The sequence below is a fragment of the Myotis nattereri genome (assembly GCF_964212035.1).
Source record: "Myotis nattereri genome assembly, chromosome: 4".
Classification (NCBI taxonomy): Eukaryota; Metazoa; Chordata; class Mammalia; order Chiroptera; family Vespertilionidae; genus Myotis; species Myotis nattereri.
The window spans coordinates 110,996,325-111,015,822 of record NC_138079.1 but is presented as its reverse complement, the minus strand read 5'-3'; the positions used below and the strand labels follow the sequence as shown (position 1 = coordinate 111,015,822).

General features: G+C 40.8%; 1 protein-coding gene across 1 annotated transcript in view; it reads left to right on the top strand.

Annotated features, from left to right (window-relative positions):
- LOC308518601 (phospholipid-transporting ATPase ABCA3-like) overlaps window positions 1–19,498 on the top strand; it is a gene marked incomplete at both ends in the record, with an annotated part of 332,625 nt that overhangs the window by 99,318 nt on the left and 213,809 nt on the right. The window contains 2 exons of the mRNA XM_081090312.1: window positions 6,649–6,830; window positions 13,917–14,054. Coding sequence (XP_080946438.1) covers window positions 6,649–6,830; window positions 13,917–14,054 — 320 coding nt within the window. The remainder of the gene's footprint in view (window positions 1–6,648; window positions 6,831–13,916; window positions 14,055–19,498) is intronic.

Genomic DNA, 19,498 nt, shown 5'->3' with positions numbered 1-19,498 from the left:
ATATATTATGTTTATTGATTTGTGGATATTGTACCAGCCTTGCATCCCCAGAATAAATCCCACTTGATCATGGTGTATGGTCTTTCTAATGTAATGCTGGATCCAGTTTGGTAGGATTTTGTTGAGGATTTTAGCACTTATGTTCATCAGGGATATGGCTTGTAATTCTCTTTATTTTGTCTTTATCTGGTTTTGGGATTAGGGCACTGGTGTGTTCATAGAAAGAGCTTGGAAGTATGCCTTCCTCTTGAATTTTTTGGAATAGTCTGAGAAGGATAGGTTTTAGTTCTGTGAATGTTTGGTAAAACTCCTCTGTGAAGCCATCTGGACCAGAGATTTTGTTTGATGGAAGGTTTTTTATTACTGCTTCAATTTCTTCCATAGTTATCAGCCTATTCAGATTTTTTTTTTCCTGATTGAGTTCGGAAGATTGTATTTTTCTAGGAATGTTTTCATTTCATCTAGGTTGACCAATTTGTTGGAATAGAGATGTTCACAGTATTTTTTTTACAATCCTTTGTATTTCTATGGGGTCTGATATCACTTCATTTCTTTCATTTCTGATTTTGTTTATTTGGATCGTCTCTCTTGCTTCTTGGTGAGCCTGGCTAGAGGTTCATCAATCTTGTTTATGCTTTCAAAGAACCAGCCCTTTTTTTTTTGTCTCTATGTTATTTATTCCCACTCTGATCTTTATTATTTCCTTCATTCTGCTTACTCTGGGCTTTTCTTGTTGTTCTCTTTCTAATTTTTCAAGTTATAGAGTTAGATTATTTATTACCAGTTTCTCTTGTTTTTTTGAGGTATGCCTGTAATGCTATGTACTTCCCTCTCAGGTCTGCTTTCACTCTGTTCAATAGATTTTCAATTGTAATTCCATTGTCATTTGTTTGAAGGATGTTTTTTATTTCTCCTTTGATCTCTTTGCTAATGCAATCATTGTTTAATAATATGCTCTTTAGCCTCCAAGTGTTTGATTTTTAAATTGTTTTTATTGTAGTTGATTTCTAATTGTATGCCATTGTGATCTGAGAAGTTGTTTGATACAATTTTAATCTTCTTGAATTTATAAAGACTTAGCCTGTGTCCTAATATGTGGTCTATCTTTGAAAATGTCCCATGTGCACTTGAGAAGAATGTATATTCCATATTTTGGCGGTGAAATGTTCTGAAGATGTCAATTAAGTCCATCTGACCTAGTGAGTCATTGTTTAGAATTGCTATTTCCTTGTTGGTTTTTTGAAGATTTATCCAGTGATGTCAGTGGGGTATTAAAGTCCCCTACTATGGTTGTATTGCTTTCTATCTCTCCCTTGATATCTTCCAGGAGTTTTTCTTTTATGTATTTGGGTGCTCCTGAATTGGGTGCATATATGTTTACCATAGTTATATCCTCTTGTTGGGCTGATCACTTTAATATTATGAAATAGCCTTCCTTATCTTTTGTTATGGTCTTCACTTTGAGGTCTGTTTTGTCAGATGTAAGTATTGCTACCCCAGCTTTTTTTCATTTCCATTTGCCTGAAAGATATTTTTCCATCCCTTCACTTTCAGTCTTTGTGAGTCTCTTGTTTTTAGGTGGGTTTATTGTAGATGGCAAATACATGGGTCATGTTTTCTTATCCATTCAGCCACTCAGTATCTTTTCATTGGACCACTTAATCCATTTATGTTTAAAGTTATTATTAATAAGTACTTGTTTGTAGCCATTTTTATTCCTTATGCCTGTGTTCCTTCTTCCCTTTCTATTTCTTCTTTTTAAAACAATCCCTTTAGTATTTCTTGCATTGCTGGCTTGGTTGTGGTAAACTCCCTTAGCCTTTCTTTGTCTGCAAAGCTCCTGATTTCCCCTTCAGTTTTGATTGATAGCCTTGCTGGACAGAGTATTCTTGGATTCAGTCCCTTGCTTTGCATCACTTTATATACTTCATCCCATTCCCTTCTGGCCTGATGTATTTCTGTTGAGAAATCATTTGATAATATAATGGGAGATCCTTTGTAGGTAACTCTCTGTCACTCCCTTGCAGCCTTTAAGATTCTCTCTTTATCATTAATGTTTGCCATTGTAATTATGGCGTGTCTTGGTGTGGGTCTTTTTGGGTTCATCTTGTTTGGGACTCTCTGTGCTTACGTGACTTTCTTCCCCAAATTGGGGAGGTTTTCTGTCATTATTTTTTCAAATAGGTTTTCTAATCCTTGCTCCTCCTCTTGTCCTTAAGGCACCCCTATTTTACAGATGTTGCTTCATTTTACATTGTCCCAAAGCTCCCTTAAGTTCCTCTCCTGCTTTCTAATTTTTTTCTCCAATTGCTGTTCAGATTGGGTGTGTTTTTCTGCCCTGTCTTCTAACTCACTGATTCAGTCCTCCACTTCTTCTAGTCTACTGCTGAAACCTTCCATTGTGTTTTTTATCATAGCTGTATCATTCTTCATTTCCTCTTGGTTCTTACATATGTTGTTGATTTTTCTCATCCAGCCAGTTTAGGAACTGTATGACCCTTACTCTGAATTCTTTTTCAGACATATTGCTTTCCTTAATTTCATTTAGTTGATTTTCTGATGATTTCTCCTTTCCTTTCCTTTGTAGGTTGTTTATTTGTCTCTCCATTTTTGCTGTCTCTTTGTATTTGTTTCTATGTAATGTGAGTTGCTGTCACTTTCTGTCCCTGGGAAACCTGCTTGTGGCCTGAGAATTTGAAGCCCTTAGCGATCCAATGGTCCAGGATTCCTTAGTCCAGAGGCTAGGTCTGCCTTCAATTTCATGCCTTTGTCTCTGCTCTGAGTTGTGTTCCTTTCCCCTATGGATCTGGTTCCTCAGTTGTCCAGTGCAGGTGCTTGGGGTCAGCAGGAGCACGTACACACTTCTTCTGGTATATGACTCCAGCAGGGTTCCTGAAGCACTGATTCCAGGTGTGTGTCAACAGGGTGAGCTGGGTCTGGGTGTGCAGAGTCCCTGAAACTCCAGGTCCAATAGGGTCCTAAAGTGCCCAGTCCCTGAAGCGGGAGCCCTAGATACAGGGACCAGTGCACAGAGTCCAGTTGCAGTGTTGCTGGTGCTGGAAAGCGGGTGGTCCCTGAAGCTTTGGATCAGGCACGCAGGATGCGGACCAGCATGAGGTCCTGAAGCTCTGGGTCCAGGCACGCAGTGTCCACACACATGGGGTGCTGGCACAGCGACCAATCACTGGTGTGTGGGGGTCCTTGAAGCTCCAGGTCTGGGCATGCAGCTACCGGGAGTGTATGGGGTTCTGAAGTGCTGGGCCAGGCCTGTGGCTACCAGGCATGCTGGGGCCAGGCATGGAGTGTCTCTGAAGCTCTGGTTCTGTGCACGAGGAATGGACACACAGTGTCCAGGTGAGCCAGGTCCTAGTACGTGGGGTACTGTCATATGGGTTGCTGGCACAGCGGCTGGGCGCTGGAGTGCTTGGGGTCCTGAAGAGCCACATTCAGGCGCACCACCACCGGGTGCTCACAGGGTCCTGAAGAGCCAGGTCAGGCATGCGGGGGAGATGCACAATGTTGGAAGTCTCTCTGTCCTGCTGTCCCTCCTGGGAGCTGCCAGCAAGGTAGGGTGCCACTCACTGCATGGGTGGCAGACGAGCAACTCACTGCATGGTGCAGGGTGGTGTCAGGGGGCAGTCTGGGTGTTGATGTCACTGTGCTATTGGCCTCTAATGCTCCCCCTGCAAGATGGCATAGGCTCTGCCCCAAGCCAGCAGCAGGGGCTCCATGTCCAGGAGAGCCCTTTCCACCAGTCCCCAGACTCCTGTGAGATCTAACTGTCCCTCACTCACCCCCACACACACCACACCCATCCACACCCGCCCCTCTTTCTCCTTTACTTACTCACACACTCTCCCTCACTGCCATCCTGCTGACCACCACGTTGGGATATCCCATAACTTAATTTTAGTTGCTTTTACAATAATCTTCAAAAAGAAATCAATTTCTCTGATGGTGCATGAGTTTTCCTCCATCCTTTCCAATAATACATTACACTACTCTCATTTTAAAAACAAATATAACTTCTTTATTTCCTATAACTAATTTTCCTCCAAACTCTGCTCTACTGGGCTGAAAAAATGTCAGTCTAACCCAGTGACTTATTCATGTTCTGGATGAGTCAGTCTTCCAGGCATCTCTTCTCTTTTTATTCTTCAAAATTATATTCATGTGGGTGGGAATCTAGGAATCTTTTATGGTAGGTGAATATAGAGACCTCCAATCTATGTGGTGTCCTATGGAATTTTTGCCTCTGAGGTAGAATACCAAGACTGAGCTGAAGTGTGATTATTTATGGCCCATGTAGCACAATGTACTGGTAGCTCATCTGTTAGAAATGTGATTCTGGCTACTTTTCTCATCTGGGTCTCTGCCACTGTCTGGCTCTCTCTGAGAATCTTTAGCTTTCACAAACACTTAGAAAGTTCTGCAAGCTCTTACTTTTAAGACACAAGGAGCCAGTACACTGCCTTAGGCCCATGTATCTAGCTTCCTGATTTTGCCAGTACCAGTGCCACAATTACACACTGTTGGATATTTCTACATGATACCCTGAATGATTCTGCAGGGTCTCCCTGAAATTGCAAAACCTAGGATCCATATACCTGTTCTCCATCCCTTTTATTTTATTTTTACTGTGGGTCTAGGAGTGTGCCTTTCCTTCTTGTCTTTCTTTCTAGAATAGACTTCCTTTCTAAAATGACATTTGCATTGTTAGCTTCCCTAATTTAATGTAATCATTTTGTCAGTCTTTTCCAAGAAATACTTTAATACCCAGAGTCATAAAGATAAAAATCTTATAATTTCTTCTAAATTTTATGTATGCCCATTTTTACATTTGGATTTTCAATAAGCATAGAGTTGATACATCCGTTTATTATGAGGTAAGAACTTGATTATTTTCAATAGGAAAATGGAGCTATTACAATCATTTATTGGATAGTTTGTTCTCTGTTGGCTTCTAATTCCACCTTTGTTTTACACCAAGTTTCCATAGGTGCATGGATCTGTTTCTGGTGGTCTTTTCTATTTTATTGGTCTTTTTTCATTTATTTTTCTGTTAATACCACAATGTTTTTACTCATTATTGCTTTACAACAAGTTTTAATATGTTAGTCTTATACCTATACCTGTTCTTTAGTTACTCTTGTCACTTTGCTCTCTTCTTGAATTTTAAATTATTTTGTCAAATCTAATGAAAATTTTTGTTGGGATTTAAAGAGAATTTTGTTGCACTTACTGATGGATAAGGAGGCTTGAATAAACATCTACTTCCAATAAGTAGTCAATTGAAAGAATATATTTATGATTTCTTTATAGGTACTTATATTAGTCTTACTTTATACATGAAGCATTAAAAATTCACTAGAATTGATATGGATATGGGGTTTTCATTGACTTAATCTGCAACAGGATGTACACTTTAAGTTTTCAAATTGAGTTACTTTTATCCAGTTATTTTATTTTACTATGTAGTTACTAAAGGCTCAGTGCACGAAATTCATGCACTGGGGTGGGGGCATTTCTCAGCCCAGCCTGTGCCCTCTCTTAGTCTGGAACCCCTCACTCCTTACCCCCCACATGCAGCAGAGGTGGGAGAGGCTTCTGCCACCGCTGCTGTGTTTGCTAGCTGTGAGCCTGGCTTCTGGCTGAGCGGCACTCCCTCTGTGGGAGCGCACTAACCACCAGGGGGCAGCTCCTACATTGAGCGTCTGCCCCCTGGTGGTCAGTGCACATCATAGCAACCAGTTGTTCTGCCATTCGGTCAATTTTCATATTAGTGTTTTATTATATAGGATTGTTTCTTTTCTATACTATTTATTTTCTCTTTCAGGAACTCCTATTGTGCTTGAGTGTAGAATTTCTCAAGTTATGGTAGACTTTCTGAAAATTTATGTTATACCTTTGTTTTTTCCTGTGGTTTCTAATTTAGTATTCCTTGCCTCAAAATGGCTTTCATTTTGACAATCATAGCTTTCTGAAAGACGGTGTTCATGAATATTCAGCTGATGGTGCTGGTCTATAGGAAAGGGAGGGCTCATGTTGAAGGAAGGACAAATTACATGGGTCATTGTCATCTGCATATCTTGCCTCTTTGAATTAGGAGTTTACGGCAAGCCCTCATGCTTTTTTAGTTGCACTAACTTTGTCTAGAAATAGGGGAATTAGAAGAATAAAGGATTACTTGTCTTCTTTCAGTGGCTTCCTTTTTCCCTTTTCATCAGCACTATAGATAAGAAAAACTACTTTTTCTCTTCTGATTGGTAGTCAGTATCCATCTCTAGTGCTGCTGAATATTTTTCCAAGTTTTATATCCTTATGGTTATTTCAGTGGGAGTTTAGCATGAGGGGTAAAGTAGAAGGATAGGATCTTGTAGATCTGCTCTTTTTCTTGACATTTTTGTTCTTTATTATTTCAGTTATTGGTATTGTTGCAATAATTTCTATTTTTTGTAGGTTTTGAAGGGAGGAGGGATGAAACCAATGTTATTACATATTCCATTATTTTCTTAGATGAGCTACGTACTAAGGGTATCAACATATAGATAATTCATAGTGGCAAAATTTAGAGTATCAACTATCTTTTTCTTAGTTGTTTTAATCACAGAGTTTTCATTTATGGTAAATATCTCTTTTTTATTTCAGGAATTGGTCTTAACTGGAATAACCTTTGGACACAGGCCAGCCTTGAGGATAACCTCATATTTGGCTATATGATGGGGATGCTTTTACTTGATGCTTTCTTGTATGGTCTTGTGACATGGTATGTAGAAGCTGTCTTTCCAGGACAATATGGTGTGTCCCAACCATGGAATTTTTTTCTTATGGTGAGTTCTAATGCTGCTGTTATTATGAAAGGTCATAGTTCTTATTTCACAAAATAAAAGGTCAGGTGCAGAAAATCGTTTTCATCTGTATACCAGCAATACTGAAATGTTAGCCATTTCATAATCTACCTTAAAGCCTTACACATATGCAAATGCACCTATCTATGGATAAGACACTGACATCCCATACATTAAAAATTATGAGGACTATAACCCTTCTTTAGCCAGGCAGTACGTAGTGAATTTGATTGGAGAATAAAGCAACCTAAAAGTCTCTGCAAAAGTTCTTCCCAACTAAATTAATATGTGATAGTTTCTTAGATCCTAGTGAGAAGAGCATTAAGTATTGCTCTTGCCCGTGTTCTCACCACCTGATTATTTTCAATTGCTAGACCAATGTACTTACAGTAGGATAACATCTGCATTTTAAACCTCCATGCCCCCTAACCATTACTGGATAATGGTACAAAGAAGTGCTCTGATCAAGTCTAATAAAATGCATTGGTTATGACCTCATTTTTTAGTAATTCCATTATGTCCTTACTTCTTGAACACTAGCATTTTAAACGTTTTTGCTTCCAAACCCTGGAGTTTCAAATCATACACAATTTGCTGCAAAATATAATCTTTGAAAATACGCTATAACTTTATCCATCTCACAAAATAAACCAAGCCAAAGTGTTTTCAAGTTCTTATAATGACTCATTTCCATTTTTCACATTTTAATTGTAATTCAGATGGAATTCATATAACTTAGGGCAATGGTCGGCAAACTACGGCTCGTGAGCCACATGCGGCTCTTTGGCCCCTTGAGTGTGGCTCTTCCACAAAATACCACGTGCAGGCGCGCATGTACAGTGTGATTGAAATTTCGTGGCCCGTGTGCAGAAGTCGGTTTTCAGCCTCGGCGAGTCTATTTTGAAGAAGTACTGTTGATATTTGGCTCTGTTGACTAATGAGTTTGCCGACCACTGACTTAGGGAAACATTCATATAACTTAAAATTAACAATTTTAAAGTGGACAATTCAGTGTCATTTAATATGATTATAATGTATGTGCACATATCTAGTTTCAAGATATTTTCATCACTAAAAAATAAAACCCTATATGAATTAGGAAATCACATCTTAATTTTCCCTATCCTAAACTCCTAGCAACCACTAATCAGTCAGCTTTCTTTATATATGGATTTAACTGTTCAGGATATCCTATCTAATAAAAGAGAAACATGGTAATTAGCCATATCTCCGCTACCCTTCCCATTGGCTAATCAGGGCGATATGCAAATTAACTGCCAGCCAAGATGGCGGCTAGCAGCCAGGCAGGTGAAGCGAACATGAGGCTTGCTTGCTTCAGTGACGGAGGAAGCCAATGTTCCCCACCTGCCATTGCCGGCCTCTGAGCTTGCAGTTTGAAACATTGTTAAAAATATAGAAGCTAAACAAACTCCAGAAACCTGCTTTCAGCCAGCCGGGATCTCAGAGCTGGAGTTGAAACAGTGTTTCGATTATAGAACCCAAACAAACCAGATACCTGCTTTCAGCAGCTGAGGCCTCATAGCTGGAGCCAAGCCTCAGAGCTAAAGCTGGCCCAGAATAAAAAAAGAAAAGAAAAAAAGGAGTGGTTGGGAGCTTCAGTCACCCGCCAGCCTGAAAATAGCCCTCAGCCCCTCACCCAGGCTGGCCAGGCATCCCAGTGGGGACTCCCACACTGAAGGGAGTGTGACCAGCTGCAAACAGCCATCAGCCCCTCACCCAGGCTGGCCAGGCACCCAAACGGGACCCCCACCCAGATCTGGGACACCCTTCAGGGCAAACCAGCTGGCCCCCACCCGTGCACCAGGCCTCTATCCTATATAGTAAAAGGGTAATATGCCTCCCAGCACCAGGATCAGTGGAGTTGCGAGGCCTCCCCGCACCGGGATCAGTGTGACGGGGGGCAGCGCCCAAACCCCCTGATTGCCCTGCGGCTCTGTATGTGACAGGGGGCGGGGCCACAACCTCCCTATCCACCCTGCACTGTTTGTGATAGAAGGCGCCCCAACCCCCTGATCAGCCCTGTTCTGTGCCTGATAGGGGGGAGCTCCCCAAACCCCTGATTGCCCTGAGGCTCTGTGTGTGACAGGGTGCGGTGCCACAACCCCCCCCCCCACCCCCCACGGGCCCTGCTCTGTGTGTGACGGGGTAGAGCCATAACCTCCCCATCGGCCCTGCCCTGAGTGTGACAATGGCGGCGCCCCCCCCACCACATGGGCCCTGCTCTGTATGTGACGGGGTAGAGCCATAACCTCCCCATAGGCCCTGCCCTGTGTGTGACAGGGTGTGGCGCCCCAACCCCCTGATCTGCCCTGCTCTGTGTGTGACAGGGGTGGTGCCCCAACTCCACTATTGGCCCTGCTCTGTGAGTGACAGGGGGGAGCTCCCCAACCCCCTGATCGATCCTGCTCTGTGCGTGCGGGGTGGCGCCGCAACCTCCCCATCGACCCTGCCTTGAGTGTGACGGGGCAGTACCCCAACCCCACAATCGGCCCTACCCTGAGCGTGACTGAGGGTGGCATCGCAACCTCCCAATCTTCCCTGCTCTGTGCATGACAGGGGGCGGCGCCCCAACTCCCCAATCGACCCTGCTCTGAGCCTGACCAGGGGCTGCACCTAGGGATTGGGCCTGCCCTCTGCCACCCAGAAACAGGCCTAAGCCAGCAGGTCGTTATCTCCCGAGGGATCCCAGACTGTGAGAGGGCACAGGCCAGGCTGAGGGACCCCCCCTCCCCTCTGAGTGCACAAATTTTTGTGCACCGGGCTGCTAGTCCTATATAATAAAAGCCTAATATGCAAATTGACTGAATGGTGAAATGACCTGTCACTATGATGTGCACTGACCACCAGGGGGCAGACACTCAATGCAGGAGCTGCCCCAGCCCACAGGGCCCAGGCCAGCCAAGGTGGGTGCCAGCGGAAGTGCCCCCTGGTAGGCCTGCTAGTCACCCTGCAGAGGGTGGCGACCAGCAGTGACGGTGGGAGGCAGGGCCAGTGAGCGGGTAGTGCCAGGCTGGCCAAGGCAGGTGCCAGTGGAGGCCCCCCGATTGCATTGCTGGTCACCCCACACATCGGCCCTGATCACCGGCCAGGCCTAGCGACCCCACCTGTGCACAAATTTCGTGCACCAGGCCTCTAGTTTCATATAAACGGAATCATACCATATGTGACCATTTATGTCTGCTTTCTTTAACTGAGCCTAATTATTTTTAGTTTTATCCATGTTACAGTATGTATCAGTACGTTATTATTTTAGATTGCTGAATAACACTTCATTGTATATATATATATATATATATATATATATATATATATATATATATATAAAACAACTCCTATATCTGTTCATCTGTAGTTGAACATATAGGACATCTTTTGGCTAATTTTGAATAGCTATGCTATAAATATTTCAATACAAGTATTAGTTTGAATATTTATTTCAATTCTTTGGGTAATATACCTAAAGGTAGAATATCTCATTCATATGCTAATTCTGTGTTTCATATTTTCAAGAACCACAAAACTGTTTTCCACAGTGTCTGCACCATTTACATTCCTATAAGCAATATACAGGGTTCTAATTTCTAAACATCCTAATAAACACTTGTTATTCTCCTTTTTTCTTTTATTGTAACCACTAGAGGCCCAGTGCACAAAAATTTGTGCACTCGGGGGGGTGCCTCAGCCTTGCCTGTGCCCTCTCATAGTCTGGGACCACTCAGGGGATGACCACCTACTGGCTTGCTGGCTTAGGCTCGCTCCCCAGGGGAGTTGGGCCTAAGTTGGCAGTCAGACATCCCTCTGGCAGCCCGGGAGCCCTCGGGGGATGTCCACTTGCCAGTGGGGAGCAGGCCTAAGCTGCAGTTGGACATCCTTAGCACTGCTGAGGAGGTGGGAGAGTCTCCCACCACCGCCACTGTACTGGCAGCCATCGGCCTGGCTTGTGGCTGAGCAGAGCTCCCCCTGTGGGAGCACACTGACCACCAGGCGGCAGCTCCTGCATTGAGTGTCTGCCCCCTGGTGGTCAGTGTGTGTCATAGTGACCAGTCATTCCCAGTCGTTCTGCTGTTAGGGTCAATTTGCATATTACCCTTTTACTATATAGGATAGAGGCCTGGTGCATGTTTGGGGGCCGGCTGGTTTGCCCTGAAGGGTGTCCCGGATCAGGGTGGGGGTCCCACTGGGGTGCCTGGCCAGCCTGGGTGAGGGGCTGATGGCTGTTTGCAGATTTGTCACACCCCCTTCAGGGTGGAGGTCCCCACTGGTGTGCCTGGCCAGCCTGGGTGAGGAGCTGATGGCTGTTTGCAGGCTGGTCATGCCACCCCCCCCCCAGTGGGGACCCTCACTCTATGGAGGTTTGGCCAGCCTGGGTGAGGGGCTGAGGGCCATTTTTGGGCTGGCCAAGTCCTCCTGCGACGGAAGCTCCCAGCCTCTCCTTTTTTTCTTTTCCTTTTTTTATTCTGAGATTTATTTACCTTCTATAATTGAAACTTTGTAGCCTTGAGAGGAGCTTAGAGCCGGCCAGGGCGGGTGAGAGGGTAGCTTGTCTTCCTCCATCACCAGGCGCAACGCACGCCTCCTGCTCGCTCCAGCTCAGTGGCCATAGCTGGCTGAAAGCTGGTATCCGGGGTTTATTTATCTTCTATAATTGAAACTTTGTTGCTTTGAGTGGAGCTCAGAGCTGCCACGGCAGGCGGGGAGCTTGGTTCCTCCATCATTGGGGCAACCAAGCCTCCTGCTTGCTCCAGTTCCATGGCTGCGGGCTGCTGTCTTGGTTGGGTTAATTTGTATATAGTCGCTCTGATCGACTGGTGGGCGTGGCTTAAGGCACAGCGAAGGTATGGTCAATTTGCATGTTTGTCTTTTATTAGTGTAGATTCTTATGGTTGTAAATTTGTATCTTGGGTTTTGATTTACATTACCCTGATGACTAATGATGCTGAGACCTTTACATATACTTGTAAATATTCTTTAGATAAATGTCTATTTAGTCCTGTGTGCATTTTTAATTGGGTTATCTTTTTATGTATTCTGAACACTATACTAGATCCTTATCAGAAGTATGGTTTATTAATATTTTCTTCCATTCTATGGACTGTTTTTTTTTCATTCTTTTGATGTGTCCTTTCAAAATGTTTTAATTTTTCTTAACTCCAATTAGTTTTCCTTTTGTTGCTTGTGAAATTGGTATCTTATTTAAAGAGTCATTATCAAATCCAACGTTTACCCATATGTTTCCTTCTAACAGTTTGGTGGTTCAATATTTTATATTTAATTCCTGGATCAATTTTGAGTTAATTTTTATATAGTGTGAGGTAGGGATCCAATTTCATTCTTTTGCATGTGAATATTTGGTTGTTCCAGCACCACTCTTAGAAAAACATAGCTTTCCCCATTGGACCCTTGATAAAAATCAGTTGGCCATAGATGTATGGGTTTATTTTCCAACCCACAATTTTATTCCATTGATATATATACATATATATATATATATATATATATATATATATATGCCAGCACAATATTGTTCTGATTACTGTAGTTTTATAATAAGTTTTGAAATCTCAAAGTATGAGTCCTCCAACCTTTCCCTTCTTTTTTAAGATTGTTTTGACTATTAGAGGGCCCTTATAGTTCCATATGAACTTAAGGATTTGCTTTTTATTTCTGCAAAAATGGCCACTGGAATTTTCATGAATATTATAATGAGTCTGTTGATTACTTTAAATATTATTGCCATATGAAAAATATTATATTTCAATTCATGAACTTTTTTAAGATATATTTTTATTAATTTTAGAGAAGGGAAGGGAAGGGAAAGGGAGATAGAAACATCAATGATGAAAGAGAATCCTGCAGGCCCCCTACTGAGGATGGAGCCCACAACCCGGGCATGTGCCCTGAGTGGGAATCGAACCTGGGACCCTTCAGTCCACAGGCCGACGCTCTATTCACTAAGCCAAACCAACTAGGGCATGAACTTTCTATTTATATGTCTTTGAATTCTTTAACCAAGGTTTTGTAGTGAGTCCTTTATTTCTTTGTTTAACTTTATTCCTATTTTACTCTGTCAGATGCAATGAAATTGTTAATATTCTTTTTTTTGATTGTTCATTGATGGTATATAAAAACACAATTGATTTTTGCATGTTAATCTTGTATCCTGTATCTTTGCTGAATTTGTTTATTAGCTCTAGTAGTATGTGTAGTGGTGATTCTTTGGGCTTTTTCTATGTGTGGAAATATATGTTTTATGTCATCTTTAAATACTGATAGTTTTACTTCTTCCTTTCCAATTTGGATGCCCTTTATTTCTTTTTCTTACCTCATTGCTAAAACTAGTGTAGCAGTAACTACCAGAAATGAAAGGAGACATCCTTAGCTTGTTCCTGATTTTAAAGAAAAACTTTTCAGCCTTTCACCATTTGGTATGATACTAGATTTGGGTTTTTCACATATGCCCTTTCATTTTGAGAAAGTCCTCTTCTATTTCTAGTTTCCTGAGTGTCTTTAATCATGAAACCCTTTGTCAAACCCATTGATGTTGCTATCTCCCATACTTATATGGTTTATTCCATTTGTTCAATTAGTGCAATATATTGCATTGATTGGTTTTCATATGTTGAACCTGCATTCCTGGGATAATTCCCCCTTGGTCATCATGTATAATCATTTTGCTATGCTATGGGATTCAGTTTGCTAGCATTTGATTGAAGATTTTTTTCATCTATATTGATAAGGGATATTGGTCTCTAGTTTCTTTCTTCATGATACCTTTGCCTGGCTTTGGTGTCAGAGTAATGCTGAGCTCACAGAATGAGAGAGAAAATGTTTCCTCCTCTTACACTTTTTGGAAGACTTGGAGAAGAATTGTTGTTAATCTTGTTTAAATGTTTGGTAGAGTTCACCAGTGAAGCCATCTGCTCAACTTTTCTTTGTAGGGAGGTTTTGATCACTGATTCATGTGCGTTACATGTATAGGTCTGTTCAAATGGAGTGTTTCATTTCTTAATGCATGTTTTGGTAATTACATTTTGGCTTTGTTTGTAGCGTTCATACTGGTATGGCTCTCCAAGAATTAGAAGGAAAGAGGAAGACATGAAAGGCTATGGAAGAACTCAAAGCAAATATTTTGAGGCTGAACCAACTGGTTTGGTGGCAAGTATCCAGATCAAACATTTGCACAAGGTATTATTTCAAAGGCAAATCCTTTATTATCCCTGCCCAGAGGTCCTGGGCAGGTCAGTTGAAGGGGACCATGGGCAGGCCAGATGGCAGCATCCGTAAATGAGCTAACTAGTAGGCTCTATGTGTGGGCCAGGTACTTGCATCCATAGGCAGGTAGTCCTGGTGCCAGACTCTGCATATGGTTGGGCAAGGTGCTAAGGTCCATGGGCAGCCCTGGTGCCAGGGTCCATAGGAGAGACTGGTTACTCTGCTGCTCCTTTAGTTTATGTTTGCCTGTTATATTTTCCCCATTCTTTTGCTATTTACCTATTTGTGTCTATAATTGAAGGACACTTTTATATACATATATAAACATTTGGTTAGTGCATGCTCTTTATTCAATGTGATTCTTGCTGCTTTTTAATTGAGGAGTTTAGGCCATTTACATTTTTAATTTTCCAGTTACAGGTTACATTTCATACTATTTTGTATTTCAGGCCATTTACAGTTAATGTGATTATTTATATTTTTGGTATGGTTTCCATTTAGCATTTATTTGATTTCTAATTCTACCATATACTTTTTGTTTTCTTCCTCTTTCTTGCCTTCTCTTGAATTACTGATTATATTCCTGAGATTCCAATATATCTCCCTTTCTATATAATTTTGTTTTGGTATTCAACTGGTTTATCTTTGATACATTATACAACTCTGACTTATCACAGTCTTCCTTCAAATGGAACCATTTCACATATAGTATAAGAACCTTACGTCAGTTATACTTTTATTTTTATACTCAGACCCTTCATGCTGTTATTGTCATACATTTTACTTAAACATATATTATAAAACCTGCAATATTTTGTTACCAGTGTTCTTGATTTTCCATTTATATTTTAAGGAAGTTGAGGACAATGTGGTATATAATTACCAGTGTGCTTAATAATTACAGTGTTCTCCATTTCTTTGTTTATATCTAGATTTCCATCTGGTATAATTTTCCTTCTGCCTCACAGAGTATCTTTGACATTTTTTCTTTTTAATTCGGGTATGCTAAGTGATTAATTCCTTCATATTTTCTATGTCTAAAAGAGCCTTTATTTTATCTTTGCTTTTGAAAGATATTGTCACTCATATAGGATATTAGGTTGAAGATGTTGTTCCACTGTCTATTCACAGGCATTGTTTCCAGTTTTTCCTGGAAGATTTTAAGGTGTTTATTTAGCAGTGGTTTTATGCAATTTAATAATGATGTTTCTTGGTAGTAGTTTTATTCTTGTCCTTTGGGTCTGTTGAGCTTTGAATGTGTAGGTTTATTGTTGTCATAAAATTTGAAAAACTTTTGGCCACTAGTTATCCAGTTATTTTAATGTCCCATACAGTGTCTGTTGGAGTTGCAGAGTTGTGTGGTCATACGCACACAGGCAATGAGAGAGGGCAGGGTCTGAACCATGGGTGCACTGTGAATAAGGTCTGAATCGCATGCTTGAGTGGCAGGAGCAAAAAGTGGGTCGGCAGACGCCCACCCTACAGAGCTGCTCCCCACTGCTGGGCCTGGCAGTTGTCTTTCAGACAAAGAAAGTAAATCACAGAGCCCTGCCATTAATTAGACTCCCAAAACTCACTTCCCATTGCCCTTAGAGTTGGCTCCAGGAGTGTATTATCTGTAGGCCCAGAGCTGTTGCAGTAGAAAGTTTGCCTCTGTGACTGAACTCCAGGAGGTGTGCTTGGGCTGGAACCTTGGAGGGCAGGGGTCACATTACAATGAGGGAAAAACAAACCTCACCCCAAGCAGCAAAGGCTGTATAGTCCTACGGAAGCCATGGAGGCTCAAAACTGTGAGGCCACAAAGGTAAAAATCTTGTGAATCAATGCCATCTACTGGAACAGAGTAGAAAGACCACCTCAGAGATAAATGGGAAAACAAAAAACAGTGAAAATCATAAATAACCATGGTAAAGATGATGACCAGAAAGGAAGTGAAAAATCCCCAGAAAATAGGCTGGAGCACATGGAATTATGTGATATGAATGACAGAAATTTCAAGATTGCAGTTCTGAAAATACTCAATGAGATGCGAGAAAATGCTGACAGGCATTTCAGTGCATTGAGAAAACAAATTAATGAACAAAAAGTATTTTTGCAAGAAAATTGAAATTTTAAAAAAGAATTGATCAGAAATCGTGGAAATGAAGCATTTAAAGAACTTAAGAGTGAGTTGTTGAGCATAGAAAACAGAACCAACCAATTAGAGGGGGAAAATTAGTGATATTGAAGATAGGAGTCAAGAAAGGATGCAGAGGGAAGAAGAGAGAAATCTGAGAATAACGAAATGTGAAAGAGCTCTATGAGACCACTCCGATTCCATCAAAAAAAGCAACGTCAGAATCACTGGCATAGTGGAGGAAGGAGAGTGCGAGTATGGAATGGAGAGTCTATTTAAACAACTAGTATGTGAGAACTTCCAAAATCAATGGAAAGAACTAAATCCTCGAATCCAAGAAGCAAACAGAGTACCTAGTTACCTCAATCCAAAGAGGCCCTCTCCAAGGAACTTGGTAATGAAGATGTCAAAAATTAATGACAAAGAAAAAGTCCTCAAAGCATCCATGAAAAAGAAGGAAGTGACCTACAAAGGAAAACCCGTCAGAATGTCACCCAGCTTCTCAGCAGAAACTCTACAAGCCAGAGAGAGTGGAACCAAATATTCAAACATCTAAAAATGAGAAATTACCAACCATGCATGTATCCAGCAAACTTATCCTTTAAATATGAAGGAGAAATAAGAATATTCCCAGACGTATAGAAGTTGAGGCATTTTATTACTAGAAAACCTCCAATGCAGGGAATACTCAAGGGAGTTATTCTACCTGAAACAAAGGATATAAAGTCACACCACTATGAGTAGGGTCACCAAAAAACTTGCAGCATAAATAGGGATAATTTGTGACAACAAAAACATACAAGGGGAAGGGGGAAAGGTATGAACTGGCAAAGGAAGATGAAGATCAGGTGCACTCAAAAGGGAAAAAACTATGGCATACATGCAGCTTCACTCTTTATAAACCTAATGGCAACCACACACAAAGGTCCCCAAAATGGGACATATTGCTTAAGAAAGAGGAAAGATATATGGAATCCACCAAACAGACAGAAGCATAATGGAAAAGAACCAATGGTGGCACAGATTTACCAGAAAACAAAAGATAAAATGGCTATAGGAAATCCTCATGCATCGATAATTACCCTAAATGTAAATGGCCTAAATTCACCTGTAAAGAGGCACAGAGTAGCAGAGTGGATGAAAAAACAAAACCCAACCATATGCTGCCTACAAGAGACATATCTAAACAGCAAAGACTAAGGTAGATTCAAAGTAAAGGGGTGGAAAATGAATCTCCAAACAAAAAAAAAAAATCCACACAAGAAAAGCAGGTGTAGCCATACTTATATCTGACAAAACAGGTTTCAAGAAAATAAGACACAAAGATGAACACTTTATAATGATAAAGGGAACACTACATCAAGAAAACTTAACAGTTCTTAGTATATATGCACCCAATCAGGGAGCACTGAAATATATTAAACAGCTACTTACAGAACTAAAGGGAGAAACAGGTCAAAATAAATTATAGTTGGAGACCGTAATTCTCCATTGACAGCTCTAGACAGATCAATCAAACAAAAAAAATCAATAAAGAAATATTGGCCTTAAATGAAACACTAGACCAAATGGATATAATTGACATTTACAGAACATTTCATCCCAGAATATCAGACTATACATTCTTCTCCAGCATATATGGAACATTCTTAAAGATAGACCATATATTGGGTTACAGAACAAGTATCAACAAATTTTAAAAGATCGAAATTATACCAATTATATTTTCTTTTTTAAAAAAATATATTGATTTTCTTTACAGAGAGGAAGGGAGAGGGATAGAAAGTTAGAAATATCAATGAGAGAGAAACATCTATCAGCTGCCTCCTGCACACCTCCCACTGGGGATGTGCCCACAACCAAGATGCATGCCCCTGACTAGAACCGAACACGGGACCCCTCAGTCTGAAGGCTGACGCTCTATCCACTGAGCCAAACCGGTCAGGACATACCAATTATATTTTCTGACCTTGAAATTAAAAATCACCTGCAAAAAGGAAGTAAAGAAACCTGAAAATATGTGGGGATTAAACAACATACTACTAAAAAATGACTGTGTCAAAGAAGAAATTAAAGGTGAGATCAAAAGATATATGGAGACAAATGAGAATGATAACACCCTACCAAAAACTCTGGGATGCAGTGAAAACAGTAATAAGAGCTTATATCATTACAGGCCTATCTCAAGAAACAAGAGAAAACCCAAGTAAATAAACGAATGTCACATCTTAAAATACTAACAAAAGAAGAACTAAAGCAACCCAAAGTTAGCAGAAGAAAGGAAATAATAAAAATTAGAATTAAATGAAATAGAAAACAAAAAGATATACAAAAAATAAATAAAAAGCTGGTTCTTTTGAAAAGACCAATAAAATTGACAAACCTCTGGCTAGACTCCCTAAGGAAAAAAGGGAAAAGACCCATATAAACAAAATCAGAAATGAGAGAGAAGTTACCACAGACATCACAGATATACAAAGGATCATGCTAGAATATTATGAAAGACTTCATGCCACCAAATTTAATAACCTAGAGCAGGGGTGGGCAACCTTTTTGTGAGTGCATGCCAAAACCAGCAAAATCTCTGACTCAAAATTCTTCTGCGTGCCAACCCTAATTTTTTGAGAACATGTTACGCCTACTTGATATCTCTTAAGTGTATGTATGTGAAGAACCTTGAAGAAATAACAAAATTCATTCAAGCGACAAAAACACAGTATATGATGATGAAAAATACATTTATTTTTTAATGTATACATGTACACTGATAGTCCGACAGAAAACTTTATGACTCCGTTTGATATTATCAGTGGGACTTTTGCTGCTGCATCACTGATGACAGAGATTTTACATCAGGTTTATATTTCGTGACCTTCAGAGATATGCACAAGCTACTACTTTCATCCGTCAGGCTACTCCTATTACGAGACTTAACAAGATTCATCACTGAGGCCGGAACCGGTTTGGCTCAGTGGATAGAGCGTCGGCCTGCGGACTGAAAGGTCCCGGGTTCGATTCCGGTCAAGGGCATGTACCTGGGTTGTGGGCACATCCCCAGTAGGAGATGTGCAGGAGGCAGCTGATCGATGTTTCTAACTCTCTATCTCTCTCCCTTCCTCTCTGTAAAAAATCAATAAAATATATTAAAAAAAAAAAAAGATTCATCACTGAGAACAAAGATTCACAAGTGTATGTGGATGAAAACATGGAGAGTAACGCTGTTGCAAAGTTTTTTAAACAGAAAAAAGTTTCTGGAATGGCATTCCAAGTCCTCAATAGTTCATTTTCGACACTATTGAAA